This window comes from Gambusia affinis, linkage group LG10 (genome assembly GCF_019740435.1).
Source record: "Gambusia affinis linkage group LG10, SWU_Gaff_1.0, whole genome shotgun sequence".
NCBI lineage: Eukaryota > Metazoa > Chordata > Actinopteri > Cyprinodontiformes > Poeciliidae > Gambusia > Gambusia affinis.
This window is the reverse complement of record NC_057877.1, coordinates 28,766,479-28,791,340: the sequence shown is the minus strand read 5'-3', so window position 1 is coordinate 28,791,340 and position 24,862 is coordinate 28,766,479. Positions and strand designations below refer to the sequence as shown.

The following is a 24,862-nucleotide window of genomic DNA, read 5'->3' as shown; positions in this document are numbered from 1 at the left end:
CAATGGTGTATGTACTCAATTTGTGAAATAAAATTACTTTGTTGATATTCTATTTTATTTAGATGTACCAGCATAAAACAATTAGAGTAAAATTTTAAAATAAATGTCAATTATTTTATGGAGCGCTTTGCGTTTGAAATGAGTATTTCATGGTAAATTTAAAGCTTCATTTATTCCCTTTTTGCGATGACGTCCAAAGGAGTAGAACCAAAGATACGCTGTAGTCACACACACAAAGTTAAAAATTCAGTTCAGAATTACGCAACTCGAAAAACATTTTATTTTTACTGTAAAGCAAGCATTATAGAATAAAAATGACTTATTTGAGTCAAATTCCCTGGTCTTTCGAGGGTTCCTGTTTTTCTTCCTGGGGTGTTTCCCAGTGGACCATGAACGCGGCACAAAGTGTTCTGTACACTGATTGGCTGCGGTGTCCCATAGAGCGGCTATCGTTGTTATGGCAACGTATCTTAAGGAGGGATTTGGTCAATCAGAGTTTCAGACTCTCGTCAAGCTTGCGGAGCTTTAACATGCTAATATGCTAATCCGGGCATATTTATCGGGTAAAGGGGGGAAAAAGAAACAAGAGTAACAATGGGAATAAATTCGCAGTGAACGAGAGGAAGCTATAGTGACCGATGGGAAGCTGAGGGGGAAGTTTTAAAACTTTTTAAATACGCTGTGTGCAGTTTGCTGCTATCCCCTCAACGGCTAGAGCTGCTAGCAGTTTGAAAACTTTCTGGAGCCGCCCAGGAGTTAGACGGACCCTTTCTGGAGTTCTCGGCAGGAGCAGACCGAGTGCAGGAATTAGACTTGACTCATGACCGTGGAGGTGTGAATCGCTCCCCGGTCCTGTCTACCCTGTTCCGGATGGCTGAGGAACGCGAGCCGCGGGGAGCGGCAGAGATGATCAAAGGTAATTTTAAGAAATATGAGGTTAAAATGAGTAATAAAACTAAACGCCACAAGACTAGGTCATCAATAAACATTAAAATATAGTACTTGGACTGAAGAAACTCACTTTATAACCTACATATGAACATTTTTTAACATGTATAAGTAAAAGATAAACGTCAAAGCAATTATTCAAGAAGGAAGAGTAAATTATTTTGTTAAGACAAACATATCAGAACATCTGATTTAAGCTTTACAAATAAAATGATGCCCCGATATTGGTATTTTAAAGACAAAAATATATTTATATGTATTTAATTCTAATAAATAATATGATTTAAAAAAACAATAAGTCCATACAGAAAAACAATTTTCCAAATCAAAAATTTTGATGTAGACATACATCCTACAGCAGGTAATATGTATATCAGAACAGGGTAAAGTATTTCCAATGATGATTTACAGTATTTACTGTAATATTTTCATCTCCAAAAGGCTCATCAGTTAGAAAAGTATAAAGTATTTTATGTTTTCCCCATAAAATATCAACACTGGTAGTTATAGAAATCATCAAAGATTGAATATTGTCTCTTAAAACAATATTTTTATGATTAAACCTGAATTTATTTCTATTCTTTTTTTCTATTTTTGAATCAAAATGTTTGAAGTTCTTTAGTTGTAGCTCCTCTCTGGGGGAGGATCCTCTGGACTCTGAATTTGTCTAATTTTGGAGCTGTGAGTTGTTTTTACTTGAGCTAATCTTTCCCGTCTCTCAGGCTGCAGCTTAGTCATGATGATTACAGGAAGTGTTCACAGCCAGTTAAAGCCGTGTGGGAAATCTGGTCTGAACCAAAGTCACTGGTTTGATTTAATGGACAGCAAAAATCCCAGTTGATCCAACCCAGGTGGTTTACTGGGACTCAAGAACGCTGGCGGAGGAATGTAAAGGAGTTTGTTGAAAACTAGTAATTAAAAGTGTAACTATGAGATTTTATTATCTTTGTATTGTTTCTACAGATGTGGGATTTAATAATTAATTCATTCAAATTAAATAGCATTTTATTTAAAGTTTAGTTAATTGTTTTGTTTTGAACAATGGTTTTAAAAAACAACAATGTAGGAATAAAATCCTCTAAATCTTTTTTTATTTTCCTAAATCATTTCAGTCCCAGATGAAACATAAACGCAACCATCCTAAATTTCCTGTTTCACTAATAAACTGCAACATTTTGTGATAGCAACAAGTGTTTCATGTCACTGAAAAGTGCAAGATTCAAACCAAACAACCAATTTTCTCCCTAAAATATCTGACATGTTGGCCTTATTTCAGTTTTCCAGCAGTTTGTCATCTTTATTACCGAAATGTGTCTTCATATTGTTGTTTTCAATCATTAGGTGGATTTTTTATCCACAGGTTGTTTTAGATTTTTAAATATCATGACTTTGATTTGATTCAGATTTTCTGACAGTTTGAATTATTCTGTCTCCATGAGCTGCAATTTATTCGATGCTGAAAAAAATATTTGTGTCTCAAATGAGACAAATTGAAGCATTTTTGATGCCTTTCATATCTAGTTGATTTACATAATAATATTTTTTATATTTTTATCCAGAATAATAACGAACTGAACATTGATCCCTGTGGGACACCTCAAGAAACGTCTGATAAATCAATCGTTTACATTTAGGAACGAGAAATAACTTTGTCAATTTTAACTGACATAAAACTGAAGTTTGATTTGATTTAACTTCAAATGGTAACGGGGGAAAATCAACTTCTGCTTATTTGGCTGAACTCTGAAAGCCTTTAATGGATGTTTTATGGTTAGTGGCTGAGATGTGACCAAAGGACAGTCTGGTTTTCTGGACAGATTGAATAATAAAACTTTGGAGTCTTGCTGCTGTTTTCCTGTTTCTCCTGATCAGATTTGTTTTGCCAATCTGTCGACTCATCAGGAAGAAAACGAGGTGTGTGAAAAAGGTCGTTCTGCTGCCGACAGAGTCTGAAACATTTAAAAAATATAATTTATATGAAGATCAAGAGCTGCTGTGATAATGAAATGACCAAGAATCTCCCACTGATCCGGCGTTTATTCCTCTGAATCTCATCTGAGTGCTGAAATCATAACCTGTATCATCTGGTTTATTATTCATGTTTCCCTGCAGACCGTCTGTACTTCGCCACGTTACGCAGCAAACCCAAAAGCACCGTCAACACACACTACTTCTGCACCGACGACGAGTTTATCTACGAGAAGTAAGTTTGACTTCAAACTGCTTCCAGTCGTTTTTACCACGGCTATAAATCATTGGGTGACCAGAGAAAAGATTGAGGGTTTGACCCAAAAACGTAAATATTGTTTTATTTGATATTTGAGACACTTTAAAGGTTAAAAAAGTCTGTTTTCTTTTACATGAACCAACTTTCTTCGTCTGTCTTGCTGCTCATGTTTAGTTTTATTTCCTGAAAGTGATGAAATGTTGAGTTTCTGACTCAGTTTGGTTTCTTCATCAGAAGTTTGATGTTAAGTGATTTCACATCAAGATTTATTTCTCTGTTGGAGGTTTTGTTTAATATCTGGGGATTCAGTCTCTGTTTATCTGTTCTTGCTGCTTCGGGTCTTTTAATCAAATAAAAACATTGAAAATTAATTAGTTTGATCCTGAGAAAATGGGTTCAGATTCCTTACAGTTTGTTATAAAGTCATGATAACAAACTTTGTGTTAAACCAGTGGCGTCTAAAGCTTTTGGATAAAAATGTCAAGTTAAAAAAATCTGGCAGCCACAAAATGTTTAATATTTTTTCTTTTTAATCATACTTGCAAAAACTGTTTATTTTTTAAAAATTTTTAATTTAGATTGTTCCTGAACTGTGAGCAAGGGCCGCTCAAAATCATTCTGTGGGCCACAAATGGCCCCAGGCCGCAGATTGAACACCTCTGTGTTAACGACAGTAAACCTTAATGTTGTAAAGAAAACAAGATATTTTAACAAAACAAACAAAAACGATAAAACAGAAGCAAAACTGGAGCTTTAAATAAAATGGATTTGGAAACAAAACAGCTTTTCTTTATCATGTGATTAACTGAGTTATTATGACATCATGCAGCTTCCCTGCTGTGTGAGAATAAATGTAAAAAGTAACAATATTTTAATATTTTTCAGTAAAACCCATTTTTCCGTCAGTTTGTTCATCCTGCTGAATGTTTAGATCGTTCTGAAACCTTCCCACACGCAGGAAGTATTTCTGGACTTGCGGTGGGGATTCTCAGCGTTACTTCCTGTTTCCTGTCTGCGGACCTCGGCGTCGCTTCATGCTGTTTCTCTCGTGTTTCTGCCCAGTTTCTACGCAGACTTCGGGCCGCTGAACCTGGCCATGCTGTACCGATACTGCTGCAAGCTCAACAAGAAGCTGAAGGTGAGTTTCTCTGCTGCCGATCCTCCCTCTGCAGGAATGTCCTGAATGCGGCGGGGAGCGATCCGAGCGTGACGCAACCTCCCGCTGAGACACCGTTAAACGCTTCCTCTGTGTTTGTGTTGGTTGCCATGGCGCCCAGATTCCTCAGGCGACCGGACGGTCCGGATCGGCGTGACTTTCCCCGAGTCGGATCATGTTTCATCACAAGCTGACGGAGGATCTGGGTTCACCTGCAGCTGGTTCCCATTTGAACCAGTCAGACTCACTGGGTGCTGATGTCACTCACCACTCTGAACTTCTAAAGGGCTAAAAATAAAAACTAATTCAGAGCCACAAACGTTGCATAACTCTTAGTAAAAACACAACTTTGACATTTTTAATAACAAACTGCTTCGTGTTCATTTCATAAAAAGAACCGTTTTGTTTCTGTTTTTAGGTTTAAAAACAAAATATTTACAAAATCAGGACAATTGTTCTTCCACAGGAAGTTGTTTGTGGAAAATAATTTAAATGAGAGGAAGGACTAATTTTCCAACATAATAAAATATAATAAATAAATCAAGTTTCTTTGTTTATTTCATTAACAAGGCAGGTCAAAGAGCTTTACATCATAAAAACACAAAATAAAACAACAATAAAACCTTAAAGTTTTCACTCTTTGGTGGCTGAACACAAATGCTTGCCACACTTTTCAGAATTGTATTACTAAGATGTTTACTGGAACCAGCATTGCTGCTGCTCCACGGTGCATAGTGTTAAATTATCATTTGGGATCTAATGAGTTCTGCTGCTGCTGTTGCCGGGCGGATCCGGGTCCGGCCGGTTCGTCACGGAGCCTCTAACGAGAAAACGGCGCCAGCTGACGGTTTAACAGTCGGCTGAGAGAATCTGCAGCTCGCCGCTTCCTCTGATTCAGCCGCTGCAGTTTGACCCGACCGGCTTTCATTCAGTCATCAGTTCAGCCCTCAGCTTCTGTCTGAATGAAGGAAACGATGAGTAACTGTGTTTGTGTTTCTGTGCAGTCGTTCACGCTGACCAGGAAGCGAATCGTTCACTACACCAGCTTCGACCAGAGGAAGCGCGCCAACGCCGCCGTGCTGATCGGCGGCTACGCCGTGAGTCCGACTCTCAGCTCATCCCACCATCACTTTAAAAACAGGAGAAAAACACTTTGAATCACTGCCAAACAACAACATCACAGTTTTCTGAAAAACCTCCAAAATCTAATTTCTCTGCCATTTTGGTCTATAAAGCTTTGAGTTTTGACCAAAGATGGTCAAACTTTCTCAGATTTTTATTATTTAACCCCAGTAGAGCTGATGAAATGTTTCCAGCTGCATGCATCTCTACAGGCTGTATGCTAACTGGTTAGCTTTCACTTTTACAAAACCATCTGCAGAAAACTATTCTGTTATTTAACCCAGAGAGAGATTACATTTTATAACTGATTTGATCCAAGACGATTCAAACTGTTGTTGTTGGATCTCCAGTAGCAGTCAGTGCCACAGCGACTCTAACTATGCCTCTGACTGAGCACAGTTGATATAACAGTCTCATGACCGTTGTGACATGCTAACAGCTCAACGTCCAGGCAGCAGAGACGATATTCCTCAGTAACTCTGCTGATCCTCCTCCTTTGCTTTTGCTTCTCCTCTGTTAGTCTCTGAAGGCCTGAATGACAAACTGTCCCAGTAATTAGTTCAATAAAACATAATGTTGTTTTGAGACCATTTTCAGGTGATATAATGATGAAAATGCTAGAACTCATTCTCAAAGATCAATAAATTAAAAATTCTAATGAACATTTAATCAGAAGACGTTTAAAATATCCAAAATAAATTAAAACAAATCAAATGAATCATAAAGTCAAAAATTATCCTTCAAATAAAAAAGAAGCTGGTTGAGACCAAAACACCAGAAATTAAACCCATAAATTAAATGATTGAGTTTCTTTTAATTGATCATGTGATTAATTAATTTATTGATTTATTTATTGGCTTGAGGCTGATTTATTTAATGATCCGTTCTGCTTTCCGTTTAGTTCTGGTTTTGTTGGGTCTTCGTTGTTCAGGATGTTTTAGTTCTGTAGTCCCAGTCCAGTCTGGAAGCTCCAGAACCAGAAACCCAGCTGGTTCTGGTTCTGGTCCAGAACTCTGCAGGTGGGACGGTAGAAGCACACACTCTCTCCTGCTGCGTTTCGCACGTTGAATATTTGATGGCGCTGAAACAAAAGGTGATTGTGTTCACAGAGCGGCTTCTGGCTCCGACACAATCAGACCGGGTCGGACCCGGCCAGAACCGCAACAATAAGAGTTCTTCATATTTTCTGATGCAGAACGGTTTCCAGCGTTCCTCCTGCTTTTCTCTAAGACGACGTCAAAGTTCAGCAGGAACATCCAGAACCTTCAGATAATCAGAAATGTTTCCATTTAAATGTCTGCAAAACTTTATCAGCAATAAATCAATAAATCAATAAATGAAGTGATCGCATGTTTTCCTCTTTTCTCTCTTTCTACCAAAAACTGGATGATAAAAGTTTTCACTCTGGTGTTTTGGTCTCAACTAGCTCTTATTTTGAAGGGCAGTTTTGTTTCCATAATTCATTTTATTTGTTGTTTCTGTCGTTTTGTTTATTTATTTTGGATATTTAAATTGTCTTATAGTGCCAGAGTTAAAAGTTAATTAGAATTTAAAGTTTGAGAATGTGTTTGTTCTTCATTAGTAGCGTCTCAAAACAATATTATAATTTTATCGCAATAACTTCTGGAACAATTTATCGTCCAGCAAAGTTTTGCTGTCATGACCGGCGAACGCTAAAAAAAACAAAAACACAATTTCCTTTAAATAAGAAACATAATGTGAATAAGATTGTTTACACAATAAGTCACTACTAAACAATCCACTCCATCATCATCATCTTCTTCTTTGTAGTCTCCTCCAGTAGTAACATTCGGTTGTTGATCATGTGACTCTTAAAATTGTTTTTATTGCAGTTTTAAGAAATAAACCAATTTCCACCTCATCCTGGCTCCAAAACGTTTATCATAAACTGTAGACTTTTCCAGATTGTCGTTTTTCCGTCAGCAAATCTATTTCCTAAATGTGACACTGGAGAGTTGAATAGAAACACAGCTGCTGTTTCATGCAGCAGAGCCGCTTTACTTCCCTTTCTGGGTTCGTGTCACGATGCTTTTCCTTCCTGCAGGTGATTTACCTGAAGAAAACTCCAGAGGAAGCTTTCAGAGCGCTGATCTCCGGCTCCAACGCCACCTACCTGCCCTTCAGGTGAGTCACACACACACACACACACACACACACACACACACACACACCGGAGGGCCAGTTCCATCAATCACATTAATCAGTTATTGAAATAATCAGCTGGTTTATTAATCAATCTTTAACTGGACGATGCACTTAAAAAACATTTTGCTGTAAAACCAACATACAGAGCAGTTATTAAACCAGAACACTATAAAATGTTTCTGCATTCAACGTTTAAGAAAAAACTCTTTATATTATATTCACTAAAGGAACGCTATGACTTTACATTTTAGGCAATAAAATGTTTATTTTCTTATTTTAAAAAGGGATTGAATTATTTGTTTAATGTATTTCTAATAATGTTAAAACAAATCTATAAAATATACATAAATAAATATAAATAGATTAATAAAATAGTTGTTAGTTGCAGGACTATATTTCAGGTATAATGTGTGTCAGTTATATAGTTTTACTGTTATCATGATAATTAGATTTTTAATGAATATGGATGTCTTTTAGAAAATCTAATGAAATTCATTTATTGTTTCCTGTTATTAATTTGCATATTTAATCGTCTGTAACTTGTTCTTAGTTTGTTTTTCTTGTTGTCGTGGCCTTACAGCGTGTTGCCACAAAATAAATACAGCTGCAATAGACTTTTAATCAAAACACTTCTTTTCATCCCAATAAAACCAAATGATGAACCTTCAGGTCCATCAGAATCTCTGCAGGTTCTGGATGTTTGTCTGTAAAACATTTAGATAACTTTTGCTCCCCCAGTTGCTCTTGAGAGATTTATGGTTATTAACAGGAGGAGTTGATGGCTGCAGGATGTTTAGTTGTTCTGGTTCCGATGGTTCTAGAGAACCTGAACTGAACTTTAAAAGTTCAGAGGGAGGAAGTGATTCCTGCTGCGTGTCGTGAGGATTTCAAAGTTTTCTGAGTTTATCGGGTCCGATCTCCCTTAAAGAGCGGAAATGTTCCAGCTCCACTTTCCTTCTGGCTGCTTGTTTCTGCAGCGTCTGACAGTAAAAACCCAAAAGTTTAAAACAATTTCATCTAAAAACAGAAACAAAACAGTCAGGAATGTCTTCATGCTGCCCAGAACCAGAACCAGAACCAGAGTCCAGCCTAAACATGTGAGCTCTGATGGCCGACGCTCAGCTGGCAGCAGCAGAGGAAATATTTACCCTCAGATTCACTTTTCAAGACGATGACATCATCAGACTTCCTGTCCTGGAAGGAACGTCTGATAAAAGCTGGAGGAGGAAACCGAGTCCAGTTCCACCAGTAAACGGTTCTGACGGGAAGAACTGGAGTTCAAGCTTCTGCCACCGCTGACCCAAACAGAGGAGCACAGCCTGTGTGTGTGTGTGTGTGTGTGTGTGTGTGTGTGTGTGTGTGTGTGTGTGTGTGTGTCAGAGAGAGATAAAGGGTTATTTGTTGCCATCAACACGCTGCGCGGTTACATAACAGTGGAGCCGCTGAAAGGAGGAAGACTTTGTTCTTCTGTCGCCTCATGAGGCTCTGATGGATTAAACATGATGCAGACAGGCCACGCCCACCGAGCGAGGCCTTCACTGACCGCACAGAAAATGACCGCCAGGCTTCCTGAAGCTAAAGTTAAGGCATTAAAATGTCTTAAATTTACTTTAAAAAGTAAGATGGCCTAAAGAATTTTAGTCTCAGGTCTTAAAATTTGTCCTGGCTGAACTTTTTAATTTCATATTTTGTTTTTATTACTCACTGGATTTTCTGTCAGGCAAACATTTGGGTTGCATGCAGAGATCTTCATTACGGTCTCTGATTGAAGTGGTTTAGGCTATCGCTAACTAGCTGCTAATGTACCCATGCTAACTAGCTAACTAGCCTTTTGGGATCAATGCAACATTTTTTTCTTGGTTCAAAGCCACATAATGATCTGCAGAAACAGATGCGATCAGTTTTACTTCTTCTCTCCAATAAACTGGATTATTTTGGTTTGATTTTTCATTTAGCATGAAGCTTCCTGATTCAGGTCGTTCCCTCAGCTCTGCAGGAAGCCTCAGTCTAAGGTTGTAAAGTCGACATGAGGTTTGACAGGAAGTGAGATCCAACAGACTGATCGACGACTCGTTGCCGTTAGCGACCGCTAACATGTTTTTATTTTGCTAAAATCAGCTCGTCTGTATCTTTACTGACGTTTTGTGTCTCTGCAGGGACGCCTCTTTTGGGAATTGCACCTACAACCTCACAGTGCTGGACTGTCTGCAGGGAATCAGGAAGGTGAGATCAGACGGTTTTATTTGTTGTTTTTTTTTAAAGATTTTGTTGGCTGTAGTGGCCTTCACCTGAAAGTAGTTCAACAGGAAACAGGGCAAAGAGGGGAAAGACATGCAGCAAATATCGGCAGGGCAGGAATCGAACCCGTGACCTCCGCCACGAGGACCAAGGCCTCAATATGTGGGTCGTGCTTTGCTTCTGCGCCACCACAGCACCCAGAGATCAGACATCGTTGAGCAGAGATCCAACAAATGACTCCAGAGGAAACAGGAAACAGTCGGAAACAGGAAGCAGTCGGAAACAGGAAGCAGTCGGAAACAGGAAGCAGTCGGAAACAGGAAGCAGTCGGAAACAGGAAGCAGTCGGAAACAGGAAACAGTCCGAAACGGGAAGCAGTCGGAAACGGGAAGCAGTCGGAAACGGGAAACAGTCGGAAACGGGAAACAGTCGGAAACGGGAAACAGTCGGAAACGGGAAGCAGTCGGACACAGGAAGCAGTCGGAAACAGGAGGCATTCTGGGAAACTCTCTGAGCTGCAGAGTGTTGTTGCATAACGCCTTGGCGTGTCAAAGAGCCACTGAACGGCAGCCAATCAGAGGCCGGCGGCTAATCAGTCAGAAGTGTGAATAATCCGTGGTTGAGCGTGTTTACGTGCAGCAGAGAGACCCAGCAGTGTAACTGGGAATACTGGGATCTGGTGCTGCAGACTCTGCAGAGAAAAGACTTTAAATCCGGCTGCTGCCCTTTAACTTCCTGTCACCTTCACATCGTTCTGGATGATCAATAATTCAGGATTTCTGAAGAACTTCACCTGTTTCTGTCAATCTTGACTTCACCATGTGGATGTCAATCACCAGTCATGCAGGTCAAAGGTCATCTTTACTTTCATCTGTTCCCACTGATTATATCTCAGTAATTAACTCTAAATATTGTTTTTAAATGTGATTCTTCATCATCTGCTTGCAAACAATCTAAAAGCATCAGAAAGTGTTTCTGTGTCACTGAACCGGAGGAAGCTGCAGGTTTTGATTTCTCATCACTTCCTGCTTCACAAAATGGAAACTAAAATGGAGGCGACGGATTTCAGCTGCTGGAGGATTTCTCTTTAATCTTTGGCTAAAAACCACGAGCTATTTCTCCTGCTAGCGCTAGGCTAACATGTTAGCTTTGGTTGTATTTACCCAGAATGCCCTGAACCAGAGTTCACTCCAACCGAACCCGGTCCAGAGATCCTCCACAAACAAACCGGACTTTCTAACCAAACGGACTGGAGTCGGATTAAATGGGATTAAACAGATCTGGACTGAACGGCTGCAGGATGCGGACCTTTGAATCCTGACTTTGGTACCACTGGTTTCATTAATCTGAGCGCCAAAGAACAACAATGATTCAGCAAACGGTTGAAAACTGGAATCATTAATTGTGCCCGGCAGACCCAAACGCCGTGACCAGAGGTGGAACCAGCAAACGGCCGGCATCGTTCTGACAGAACAGGAAGAAACAAACAACCTCTGACCTGCAGCGTTTCAGCATCGCTGCATGTAAAGTCCAGCTGACATGGATCTGCATGACGGGTTTCATTTTTCTGCCTTTGGTCGGATTAATGAGTCCAGGTGTGGATCAGGTGTTGACTCACCTTGACCTGCTGCAGGTCGGTCTGCGTCACATTTCTGTCTGCTGCCTTTTCACGTTGTGGAGAATAAATCATCACTAACTGCTGCTGCCGTATGGCTGCATATCGATGAAGAGAGTCCTGGTTAAACAGTTTTAATCATCAGGATCAAACGCCGCAGTGAGAGGAAATGACCCGTCTGTGACCTTTAACGTAGGAAATGAATCTCAATTTATCAACATTTAGTAACAAAAACAAACTGTTGTCGTCGTCTTCCAGGCTTTGCAGCACGGCTTCTTTGACTTTGAGACGTTTGATGTGGACGAATACGAACACTACGAGGTAAAACCAGTAAGACCAGTCGGCAGCTCTGGGGACATTTATTTTGAAGGGGCATCAGACTGACATAACTCTGCCATAAACAAGAAGGAGTCTCCCTGAATGTTTTCATAAAGTTTCATTTGGTAAATAATGAACCTCTTAATTCAAAGTTGCATAAAAAGTTTCATTATTTACAGAAAAACATTTCAGATCAGTCATGAACATAAAGAGCCCTTCATGTTATGTCAGTCTTTAGATAAGTGGTGTTAAAAGTAACTAGTTACTTTTACTCAGTTACATTTTCTTGAGTAACATTTTTGAAAAAATGTACTTTTTAATTTTTACTTGAGTAAAACTTCTGGATTTTCTACCCACTGAATGAAAATCAAACAAGTTTTAACAAAACCTGCAGTTTTTATTGACGTTTCTGAAGTTTTTATATTGAAAGAAACTGATTTATAAAATGTTTCTTTTGCCTGATTTTTATATGAATTATTGTCATCTTGGTCCTTAAAATACCAAAATTTCTCCTTAATTTTATAATGTGGTACGTCTGATTATGTCATTTTAAAATATTAAATGATTGATAACTTGATCAGGTACTCAGTACTTGACTAGATTTTTTACTAAATGCTTTTTTACTAGAGTATAATTTCCGATATTTTGGCCTCTGAGTGTTGATGAAGTTTTCTGCACCCAATGAGAGAAACGTAGAAACGTGGACTGTGGTGCCCCCTTCTGGACAACTGGAGGAGTTTCACCTCAGCAGGACTAAATTAAAACAAACCAGAGTTAAACTAGTCACAGTTAAAGGCTTCGGTTTTACATTTTGCTGCCTGAAATGGTGAAAACTCTCTGTGTCTGCAGCGCGTGGAGAACGGAGACCTGAACTGGATCGTCCCGGGAAAGTTTCTGGCCTTCAGCGGACCGCATCCCAAATCCAGGATAGAAAACGGTGCGTGAACAAATTTAAACTGTTTTCTTTGGATATTTCATGAAAAACACAAGAAAACATTTCATTTCACTGACAGGTTACAAACTGCAGATCGTCTGGTTTTCACTCCGTCCTGCAGCAGCTGGTTTTTACTTTCATAAAAACCTTTCCTAATTTAAACAGTACGGTTTTCCCAGGATGCATGGCGGTGTTTATGTTCTCTCCCTTCGTTGCATCAGCTAAACCTCGCTCTCGTGTTGCAGAAGTAAATTCCCGAGTTTGTTGTAGCTCAGATTCAAAAGCCTCCAGGGACGTTGAATTAGTGAGAAAAGTGAATTTTCCCTTCCTGCAGCTGAAGTTTTCCAAATGATTTCAGAAAGTCGTAATATCAGACGATATGTTAGAACGACACTCTGCCCCCTGCAGGTTACCCTCTGCACGCGCCCGAGGCTTACTTCCCCTACTTCAGGAAGCACGGCGTGACCACCATCATCCGCCTGAACAAGAAGATCTACGACGGAAAGCGCTTCACCAACGCCGGCTTCGACCACTACGACCTCTTCTTCATCGACGGCAGCACGCCCAACGACACCATCGTACGCCGCTTCCTGCACATCTGTGAGAACGCGCAAGGAGCCGTGGCCGTCCACTGCAAGGGTAGGCCCCTCACTGGGAGCGGTAGTTCCCAGAGTAGCCAGCAGGGGGCGGGCTGTGCCTGGGAAAGGTCTGTAGGATGAGGACAGAAGTAAAAAATGTTCCGATGTTCTGATTTTAGCTGAGCTTTCCAGTGAGGATGAACAGAAATAATACGACTGAGTTGTTCAGCATGGATACTGAGGCAGGAAGTAGAAACAAATGGCACCTGGTTTCTTTTAGCTTGGTAAGTTTTTGGCCCAGTAATAACTTTATGGGCCCCATTGGTGACCTTTTGTGACCTTTTTGGCCCAATTAATAATATTGTTGACCCCATTTAATTACCTTAACTTCCTGATTAGTGACCATTTTGCTGCATTAATAACCTTTATGGTGCCATTGGTGACCTGTTAATGTTTAATTTCCAGTTTGGGTCAAAACAATCCTTCCTGTATATATTTTTATTGCCATATTCTGCTGTTTGTACCAAATGGATGAATAAAAGCAGATTTCTGTTTTCCCTGGTGGAAACGGTTCTTGGTGCTGCAGGTCAGCTGGGATCAGGTGTGTTCGGCTAAAATAAGCTAACTGTTGTCAACTGCTGGCCTTCCTCACAGAAACACTAACAAACTTTGCTGGATGGTAAATTGTCCCAGAAGTTTTTGTGATCAGTGATAATATTGTTGTTGAGTAATTTTGGTGTCTGTTTCCATGTTTGCTTCATATCTGGATGATTCTCAGAAATGACTCTGGCTCCTTTCAAACATCCAGATGTCATTTCTGACGTTGTTTCTCATCGTTTCTTCCGTGATGAAGCGTGTTTTTCTGTTGGGATGATGATCTGCAGCTCGGTTCTGTCGGTTCTGATCCAAACGGCTCAGATTTGTTGTTGCTGTTTCTGTTTGTCTCCGCCAGCTGGTCTGGGCAGGACGGGTACTCTGATTGGCTGCTACCTGATGAAACTCTACCGCTTCACCGCCGCCGAGGCCATCGCCTGGATCCGGATCTGCAGGCCCGGTTCTATTATCGGGCCGCAGCAGAACTTCCTGGAAGAGTGAGTCTCTGCTGGTTTGTTCTTCACCCCTCCGGGTTCTGATTCTGTTTCAGCTTCCAGGAGACAAAAAGCACAAAAACAATGAGAGTCGTGCAGATTTAGCATCAATATGGTTCATATTTCACTGAGGAATAAATCAATTCATCACAACATAAACTAAAATGAGCTCAACATTTATTGTTTCTCTCCTCCTGGGTGACAACAGTCTGCAGTCGGTGTTTCTGTCTCAACCAGCTCTTATTTTGAAGGACAGTTTTGTTTACAGAATCATCATAATTTCTTTTATTTGTTGTTTTTCTTGAAATGTCTTCCAGGGTTAATTTATTACCTGAAAATCAGAACCACAACGTTATCGTTGAGGTCTGTTCAGTTTATCGTCTCTTTTCTGCTGCACAGCTTTCAAATAATTCCTGAATTATTTGAAAGCTGTGAAGAATCTCAGCCAAGTGGAACCAGCTGGAATCAGACGGGATTCCTGGGATGTTCGGCTCCTGCTCTGCTCCTTCTGCGTGTCTCCTGGCTGGGAAACGGCAGAGGGAAGTTCAGGAACATCCGCAATGAGCTCAGCTGGATTTTAGTAACATTTAGGAAAGATGGTTTACAGAGAAAACTCAGATCTGATGTGATCTTTATGAGTCCAGAACCGGAGCGTTCGCTACGTCAGAATTTATTAAATAAATTACTTCCATCTTAAACCAAATCATTTATTTACATTTTAGCTCCAACAATGAGTTGTTGGCTAAACGTTTAGCCTGGAGAAAATGAATGGAAGGACGACGTGTCCACGAGGTCCTCTGGCCTTTTACAGCTGCTGTTCATTGAAACGTCTCCTGAAGGTCGTAAGGTCGTCTCTTAAACCTCATCCTGAGTGAAGATGTGATGTGTGTTCACAGCAAGCAGGCGTCTATGTGGCTGCAAAGCCCGCACACTCTGAAGGAAAGAACGGAGGACAAGACGGCGCATCTCATCAACGGCCTGGACGAGCTGTCGCTAAGCTCCGCCCACAGCGCCAACTTCCGCCGATCGGCGAGCGCCGACCATCTGCAGGAGGTTAGACACGAACCGCACCGTTCCATCGACTCTCAGCGGAAAAACGAAACCTTTAGTGTTCTGGTTCCTCTTTGATGCATCGCTCCAGACCCGCCAGGTTGGGCCTGAAACGATTAATCAGATTAATTGTTAACAGGAGTATTAAAGAAGGTTCATATTGAGAGCAGTGATTTGGCCAAAACTGTTTTTAAAGAGTTAATTTCTTCTGGGGCCCTTTGGAAAAAATGACAATAGAAACTGAAAATTTAGCCAAGCTGGATAAATTATTTAAAGGCAGATTTTAAGTAAAAGTCAACAAAAGGGTTTGCAACACAAGCACTTTGTGTCCGTGCATCCTTAAAAAGTCTTAAGTTCAGGTTTCTAAAATAAACGCCTTAAAGTGTCTTAAATTTCCTTTAAAACACAAAAATTGGCCTTAAGTCCTTTAATCCCAGGTCTTTGTCTAGCAGGACTATTTATACTCTATGTAGGTTTTTCTCCTCGCAGGACTTTTCTGTCAGGCAAAAGTTTCAGTCACCCGTCTGAAAAAAATATATCTTCCTTATTTGAACTGCAAGTAGTTCTTTAAATGTTCTGTGAGATGATGTACTTTACCATGTATCCATAACGCCGAACTTTCAATATCCACCAAGTTATTGTCGAAATATACCGTCTATTAAACGAGGTGCCCCCGGATTAATTACACGCTCTGCAGCTGCAGCTGCTAACTACGCTGTTGATAACCCGATACTTGCTGGAAAGTGCAACGCTCTTTCAGAAACCGTTGGAATTTTTCCACTTAGCGCTAATCGTGTGGCGGAATTACGGTATCTGCAGAAATTTAGATGTGTCGCCACACGTCCGTCTAGAAGGGGTTATTAAGCACAGCAGTCATCAGCATAACTGTAAAATTAATTATTGAATTACAAATGTATCTGATAACTCTGCACCAGTACAGCTCCATTAAACCCAGCAACAGCTTCACCAGTTCAGTCCAACATGTAGAAACAACTTTAATTTGTTCAGTCAGTGAAATTAGGAGCAAACAGCCAAAGTCAAATAAATGATAAACAAACAGAAACTAACAAACAAACAGCAGGTTGATAAACTGCATCAAACCTTCAAATGGTCCAGTTAGGAGTTTTAAAGGTGATGTAAAGTAAATGCCAGTGTGATGCCACCCAGAGTGAGATAGATTGTATAGATCCGCCCTGACAGATCCTAGAACTGACCTAGAACTGTTTTCAGTTTGGGGATCGATACAGATATTGATATTAGATCGTTGCCTTTCTAGCAGAAACCATGAATATTGCAGCTTATCTACAGAAATATTCAGATTTTGTTGGTAAACAGAATCAATAAACAGGAGAATCCAGAACTTCTCTAAGAAAATCATTGTTATTATTGTTTTGTTTTCTGTTCTCCACCCGTTTAACCCGCCGCCTCACAGGAGCGCTTGTTTTCTCCTCCAGGGTGACGTTACAGACGGTTCGGGTCTGACGCAGGGCGACAAACTCCGAGCCCTGAAGAGCCGCCGCCACCCTCGCCCATCTGTGAGCGGAGGAGCTCTGAGGTACAGGACTGAACTTTGACCCCTGGCCGGGGTTCGTTAAGCTGCTTTTAGATTAAATCCTTTCTGCACCGACGCGTACCACCGGTTGGACGTCGCGCTACTTATGGTGCACGTTACGACGACACAATCACATCGTCAGCATCAGGACAGCCAGGTCCACACATCAGGAAAAGTTTAATTTTAAGAAATCTGGAGAAAGAGGAGCTCTGCAGGAGCCACCAATGACAGAAACTGGTCTCTGTGCCTCATTTGTTTGTGAAACGTTGAGATATTCACAACAATTATCAAGTACAATCAAATATTTTATAAAATGTAAGAGCCGCAGTTGACCAATATAAAAGATAAATCCCTTTAGTCCTCTCTTGCATCTGGACAGAAACCAAACTTTACAGATTTATAAACACATTTTATGCATCAGAGCAGCAGTAATTTTAATTTAAACAATATTTTATAGAAATAAAGGCCATGTGAGCATTTTGTGACAGATTTGGGTCATTATGTGTCAGAGCAGCCTGGTTTGATGCGTAGTGATGGCGGCTGCAGGAGCGCGTCGCTAGCTGTAGCGGCTAACGGGCGCGGCTAACGGGCGCTGGTCCATCCAGTAATAATTATCGGTGGTTTTGTAAACTGACGGTTCTGTTTTGTTGCAGATTTGAGGAGCCAAAGACGCACCATCGCTCCAGCTCACCGCCGCTCCGGTACGACGTCACCCGACGGCTCTGCTTGGTGGAATCAATAATACAAACGACTATTGATCATCATTTTAGGTTTTATTTGCTTTCAGGTTGTCAAAAGGGAGCAGTCAAAGTCCCGCCTCCATCCTCAAGCCCTCCAAACTCCCAGCATCCTCTACTTCTCCTGCTGCCAAGAGGATCGGGAGGAACTCGTTATCGCCGGTGTCAAACATCCGAAGGTCAGAACTTCCTGCTGCTCTTCATCACGTTTACTCCTCCGCTCCTCTTCCTCATTCTGCTCCTCTTTATGTCTCTCCTTTCACCTCATCCTGTTTTTTACATCCTGCTGCTCGTCATCTTCTTCTTCTTCTTCTTCTTCTCTTCCTGCTGATCTCTGTGAACAGGAAGTCATTTAAACGGTTGGAAGTTTAAAGAGCAGCTAAACCCCAAATCAATGTTTTATTGCAGATGAACTATAAACTGATCGTTCTGTTTTTACATTTTCACCTTTTAGTGTAAATTTGTTCTGTAATATTTTACCCAAACTGTCTCAGTGCTGCCCTCCTGTGGTGAATCAGTGGCTACTGTATTTTCCTACTGGTTGCGGCTCGGTTAGCGTTCGTGACTCTCAGCCGGGTTGGGATGAAACTTTCTCCCTCAGTCACTCTGAGGGAACAGAACCGTAACGTTTACAGAGTTTTCCATCATCGCTTCTTTAAATTAGCTCTTCAATTAAAAAAAGTTTTTTTAAAAAGTCCCTCAGTTTGTTGTTTTTTGCTCGTTGGTTTTTATCGTCTCCAGATTTCTTACATGTTGTTTTTTAAAATCTGTTGTTAAATTTGTTGCTCTTCAACTTTTTCAAGTTGCTAGATTTCTGAATCGATTTTTGAAAGGAGAATCATAAACAACCCGAATCCTCAAGCAGGAAATCGGTTGAAAACCTGAATCTGGATATTTTTAATCCGTTAGCTTCAGTTTGGTTGAAGTAAAAATATTTGGTAAAAATTCATGTTAAACTCCAGAAGTGAAGCAGCAGCACCACCTGCTGGCGGTGGCTGGAACGGCCGCGGGAACGTTGGTTTCCTGAACTGACTGATTCTCGTGGGGTCGGAGGTCATGAGCAGCACCCCTCGTTGCCTCCTGTCAGGTGTGTTTGTGTCACATGACCTGATGTTGATGTTTTGTATCTGCTGACCTCAGCTCAGCCTTCGGCTCGCGCTTGGCCAGCTCCCTCGGAGATCTCTACGCCGCCGACGCCGAGGAGGACGAGAAGACTCCCTTCTCCTCTTTTCCTCCCTCCTCTTCCTCCTCTGTCTCTGTAAGCCCCGCCCCCTCCGCCCCTTCGCCCGGCTACAGCGGCGGGCCTCGCGGCGCGCAGCACGAGGTCAACAACAACAGTACCTTGTACGGCGGCTACGCGGCGCCCCCTGCAGTCAAGGGTTATATGAGGCCGCAGCATCAGGACGTCAGTGCCTTCAGGGGCCGCGGGCCCTCCAGCGCCATGAAGGGCCCCTCAGGACGTTACCTGAGCCGCTCCATACCTGTAAGTCCTCCGATACAGCAGCAGCTTCGCCCCGCCCCTTTGCTCTGATTGGTTGTTTTTGCTGTGGCTTCCCAACTCTTCTGTCCGTGTGATTGGTCCGTTCTGATCACATGACGACGCGTTCCCACGCTGCAGCGACTGGAGATGCACCAATCAGGTCCAAATCCATGAACATCAGATCAAACTTTAAAAAGATGCTTTGATGCATAAATTGGGTAATCGTTGTAATAATTTATTAAATGTTTAACTGGAGAATGCAGACACTAAAACACTGAAAGAGAAACTCAAAATGCTTTAAAAATATAAATATTTATCACGATGTAAATATTTTCTACCCAGAACTGAAGCTACATTTTTAGCTTCTCCTGGTTCAAATCCTGTTAAAAAAAAGAAAAATCTCCTGTTTAAACACATTAACCATCCAATTATTAATAAACATAATTAATATAATAAACATAATAAACACACCGAGCAGAAAGGATGAACTTTTCACATGCAAACGTTAGAAATATTAATGTAGCAAAGATTCATCCTTTGATACAAATGTTGAGAAAAATAACAAAAATGTTATCATGTAAGAGGAAATTATTTATAAAAATAGTAATTTATTTTATACAGTTAATCATCAAAGTTATTAAACTTTAATTTTATTTGAACTAAAAACTAAAATCTGGATCAAAATCAGCATCATTATTTATGAATAAACATTTAGGCACAGAATGCAGCTTAAAATGTTAATCTGGTCAAAATTTAAACTTTGCTGCTTTAATTGGAAACAATAAAATGTATTAATTTTTAAAATCAACATTATTGAATATTTTGTTGATATTTTGCAGCCTGACCAGAAACCAGTGAAACAAATTAATCAAGTGAAAAGTTTCTTATTATAATAATGTTTTACTGAATGTAAAACGATAAATATAAAATTATTTATGGGTGAAAACAGCAAAAACTGTATGAAAGAGCTGCATAATAAATACCAACAGAACTGAAAATACGATGAATTCAGGAAGAAACTTAAATGTTGGAAATGAGTTGCAAACATTTTTAAATCCTATTTTTATACTCTTCAATGTTTTCTGTCCATCTTTACGTTAAACTGTAGAGTCTCATTCTGGTCAGATCGGGCAGGTTGGAGGTCAGAAATCGTGCCGGCTGTGATCGGTGCATCATGGCGCTGCAGGCGGAGGGAACGCCTCGCCGCTCTGACTCGTCTGCTGAATGTCTCCGTGTTTGTTTTTAGTCCCACGTCGTTTCTGTTTCCTGTGATGTTTGGTCTCTGAAATCCTTCCAGCTCTTCTCTAAGCGTGTTGATCAGGGGAGCCGAGGGTTTTCTCTGCATCGGGAAACTTTAGCTTCACTAACTGCCAGAGCTGCTGCTGAGACGAGGAAACGCTGCCACAAAGTCTGAGGCTGAGCAGTGAGACACAAAATGTAAGAACATAACCAGATCCAACCTCTGAAAGAGCATCAAAACATCCAACCATGAAACCAGAAGTACAAAAAAGACACAAACATCACGATGATGTCATCGCTTTGGAAACTTCTGATTGGTTAAAATAAAAGCAGTGATGATATTCAGTGAACTTCAGGTCATTATGTAACATTATAACCACAATAAACCCAGTTATTATTAAGCTTACAAACATAAAAATGCCTGTTCATCACGTTTCCATGGAAACTCAAATTAACAGGGACACCTTGAACGCACCTCACTGCCTGCTGCAACCGAATGGAAGAAACATGATAAAAATATCAAAATATAAAGTTTCTGGAGTTTTTATTACTTTCTGTTTTAAAACACTTTGAGCTGCTTGTTACTGAAATGTTCCTTATTAGTAAACTGGATTATAGATGAATATTAACTTCTGAATTCAAACAAAGTTTTAAAAAAAGCTCTAAAAATTTTCTCACTAATTTTTAGAAAATATAGAAATAGTTTTTCTGCTTCTAACTGAGCTGAAACAAAATGAGTTTTATCTGATTTATGTTCAGATGGAGAGGGACAAATGTCCAGGTTTCTTTTTGTTCTGTGTATGAAAACTTCTGGTTTCATCTGTAAGAAGTTTCAGAACATAAAAACCAAAAATCTCCGTCTGGGAATCGTTCCAGGAAAGTGGAAAGAAAAACTTCATCCCGGTCGGATCTGGGAAGCTTTTCTTATCTTTACTCGCAGCCGTTCGAATCCTTCCCAGGAATCCAGGAGACAAAACCGAAAGTAAAACGCACCAAGTGTTTCCTGGTGAGGAAACGACCGCTGGGACTGTTGCTGTGTGAGGTTTACAGGACCTGGCTGGACGAGGAAGACGAGGAAGACGAGGAATTCCCCTTTTCCCATTCTGGGAACAAAAACCTCAGGAATCCTGAGAGTTTCATCCTGAAAACAAGATTATTCAGAAATATTTCTGTTTTTCTACCAGTCCACTTTGTGGTCCCTGAATTTGTAATTAAAGAAAGAAGCTGTTTAATTATTGATCAGTTATCTGATGCATCCGCTCTGCTCTGCATTGATGCTTCACTGAAAACGATTCAGTGTTCACTAAGGAGAGGCTGTTGGTTCATAAAATCTTTATTGTCTTATTTAAATTTTATTATTTTATTTTCATATTTCTGTTTATAAAATTGTCTAAAATAATTTTCAGTGGTGAAATAAAAAGTGCAGATTTTATTTTGATTAATTGGTAATTCGTCCCAATAATCGATTAGTAAATTAACCTCAGCTCAGTGACTTTGCTGAGCAAGCATGTGGCGACAGTGGACAGGAAAGACTCCTTCTTTACTTTAAAGCTGCAGTTTGTAACTTTTTACAGTTTGATAAAAAGAACATTTTTCAAAAGATCGTTTTTTTTGTAATATATATTTTCATCAGTTTAACTTTTATAAAACCTTTTTTACGTATTTATTTAAAATCCTGTGGTAACAGTTTAACATGATGATCTGTGAACAGATCGATCTCCCTGAGCTGCTGTTACCATCTGAAGAAACGCACCAGAAACGACCAATCAGAGCCAGGAGGCGGGGCTTAGCGCTGTCAATCAGCATCATAAACGTGCTGCTAAACAACTTAGTTACAGGAAAATTGTTTATCCTTTGTCATCAGTTGCTGTTGTACCTAGCATTAGCATTCACAACAGGCTATGCTAGCTGCAACGTAGCAGAGAGAAGGAGCCACACGAGGATGATTGGCAGCGCTAAGCCCCGCCTCCTGGTCCTGACTGGTTGTTTCTAGTGAGCACTGATTATCTGTTTCGTTTTAAACTGTAACGGTACGAGACACACTGCAGCTTTAACTGGGGTAAACTGGATCAGAACCGGGCTCGGTTGGCCCGGTTCTGAAGTCAGACAGACTGAGTGATTTTTCATTAAACTAAACTGAAAGTTTCCCGTTTGACTCAAAACGTTTCTGTGTTTTCTCCTCCAGTCTCTTCAGTCGGAATACATCCAGTACTAGAACCCGCGGCCCGACCTGAGGGTCCAGAACCGGGCACTCCTCCGATTCCGGCAGCGCCAGCTTTGAATCGGGAACTCGAATAAACCGGCGAGAGCTGGACTCTGGACTCAGACTGTATGTGAGCGAAGCTGTGTGTAAATGTGACCCGATCGGCTCCACGAGCGTTTTCATGTTCCTGACAGAACAACTCGGCCTTCAAGGTGTTTTTGTTTTCTTTTGGTTTTGATAAACTGGGAGGGTCAGCTGATCACCCCGTCGCCATGGTTACAGTATTTACGTCCAGTTTTAGTGAAGACGGGAAGTCAGGACTTCGGTCTGAAACGCCTTAGAGAAGCTTTAAAAACAAACTTTTATGGTTAACGGACTGAAGAGACGGTTCTCTTCCTCAGGTTCAGGTTTACGACACCAGCAACAAAAATAGAAAAAGTTTGATCTGTTTTCACGTTGACGCCTCCATCATGCCTGGAAAATAATGAAATGAGCAGCAAAACTTTAACTAGGCTAAAATGTAGATTTAGTTGCCGTGGAGACATGAGCAGAAGTGTAGTTCGAGTGTCGATTTTACGGTCGGACTGAACAGTTTTGCCAGCAGAAACCAGCAGCTGCCTGTAGGGGGCGCTCAGCAGATCACGTCACTGTTTTATTTTAATGTTTACTAATCAACTTAAAAAATGTTAAATGTGTTTTTTGTAAGTCCGAGTCCGTCCGTTTTTATCCCTCGGCTGAAGAAGTTCTGGATTGTTCCAGTAATCGGGTCCAAAGGCTCGGTTCCGACCCGTATCGGACCTCCAGCTGGGAGAGTTCGGACCGGAGCCGCAGTTTCAAATGGCCCAGAGTGCCTTCAACAAGTTATCATGAAGAAGAGACTTTTATTGTGGCGGTCCCCAACAGGAAGTTGTGTGGCTGCTGTTTTAACCATGAATGTTTTTTCATCTGTATTTATGTCACTGAGACTTTAAAGGGAAGCCAGAAAATAATGTTTTCTCCCAACTGAACGAGGAGTTTCTACACGAATAAAAACAGGAAACAATCATTATTTTTCTCTTTATTTGAGTCGAAGCTTCTATAAAAATAGAATAATTACATTCATGTTTGAGTCAAACAGTTTCTTTACAAATTAAAACAGGAAGCAGGATAATTATTTTTCTCCAGTCTGAACTCTGATTGGTTTGGTCGGATCCATCTGCACTAAATTCATTGTTTTTCTATAAATCTGAGGAGAAATGAACTGAGGATTCTGGGAAATGGAGATTTTGCTGGAAAAGAATAAAACCTCAGTGGAAAGTAACTAGTTACTTTTACTCTAATTACTTTTACTCTAATTACTGTAATTAAGTACAAAAACTCAGCAGTTTGTTTTGTAATTTGTTTGCAAAACCTGAATTTGACTTTTACTGGATTTTGTTTTGAGTGAAGCATTTTATTCACTTTTGAAATCATTTTTGGTGACGACTAAAAATATAAGACAATATTTTTTAAAATCTAAATAGAAAATAAATATTTCATTTATTTTGGATTTTTATTTATAAATGGTTTTGCTTTAATTAGAATCGTTTTACATCTTCTTCTTCTGCTCAAAGTAACTATTAAAGTAAAATTTGCTACAGTCACATTTTACAGTGATTATTTCTTCAGTTTAATTTTAAACACTTTCACCTCTGACCTTTGAGTCTGATCACATGATGCTGATCAATAAATCGTCTCTCAGTTAATCACCTGAAAAGCCGTTTTATCTTTAAATAATTTTTACAGTTTCTAAATGTGTCAAAAATCTGATTTTCTCTTCATTAAGTTAAAATTATCCATTAATTCAGAACAAATCAGACCAAATCTGATTTTTATTAACGGTTACGTGGAAATAAAAAAATCTGAAAGTGAAATTAATTTTATTTTGAACTGGTTGGAAATGTTTACATGTATTTTAATTCAAACTTCAAGAAATAAATAAAATCTATTCCTGGTTAAGAAATGATCCAATAATTATTGTCAATAAAGTTGATTCTGATTAAAATCCTGTTTTTATTTGAATAAAATGACATTTAATTATTTACTTTGTGAATTATTGAAACAGTTTAATGGCTGATAAATGTGTTTATTTTGATACATTTTATTTCATTTTAATAATTTATTTAAAGCAGAGAATGTAAGTAATTAAAACACTCATATATTTATTTAATGACTCATTCATTAATTGAATTG

At 40.0% G+C, this 24,862-nt stretch overlaps 1 protein-coding gene across 3 annotated transcripts; it reads left to right on the top strand.

Moving 5' to 3' along the window:
* The first annotated feature begins 471 nt into the window (after positions 1-471).
* cdc14ab (cell division cycle 14Ab) lies at positions 472-23,696 on the top strand. 3 transcript variants are annotated; one of them, XM_044129284.1, is made up of 17 exons: positions 472-916; positions 3,061-3,151; positions 4,238-4,313; positions 5,336-5,428; positions 7,519-7,598; positions 9,776-9,842; positions 11,731-11,793; positions 12,640-12,727; positions 13,133-13,363; positions 14,255-14,393; positions 15,287-15,443; positions 16,895-16,995; positions 17,646-17,693; positions 17,780-17,908; positions 18,870-19,212; positions 20,507-20,646; positions 22,634-23,696. In XM_044129284.1, exons 1-16 carry the CDS (start codon positions 871-873, stop codon positions 20,621-20,623), a joined length of 1,869 nt encoding a protein of 622 aa, XP_043985219.1. In that variant the 5' UTR covers positions 472-870; the 3' UTR covers positions 20,624-20,646; positions 22,634-23,696. The 3 variants fall into 3 exon arrangements, with proteins under 3 accessions (XP_043985219.1, XP_043985221.1, XP_043985222.1); XM_044129286.1 differs by lacking the exon at positions 20,507-20,646; XM_044129287.1 differs by lacking the exons at positions 18,870-19,212; positions 20,507-20,646.
* Positions 23,697-24,862: the final 1,166 nt, after the last annotated feature.

Coding starts and splice junctions, on each gene's coding strand:
- cdc14ab (XM_044129284.1), top strand. CDS start 871: ATGGCTGAGGAACGCGAGCCGCGGGGAGCGGCAGAGATGATCAAAG. Junction 5,429..7,518: donor TGCTGATCGGCGGCTACGCC/GTGAGTCCGACT, acceptor TCCTTCCTGCAG/GTGATTTACCTGAAGAAAAC. Junction 14,394..15,286: donor CAGCAGAACTTCCTGGAAGA/GTGAGTCTCTGC, acceptor GTGTGTTCACAG/CAAGCAGGCGTCTATGTGGC.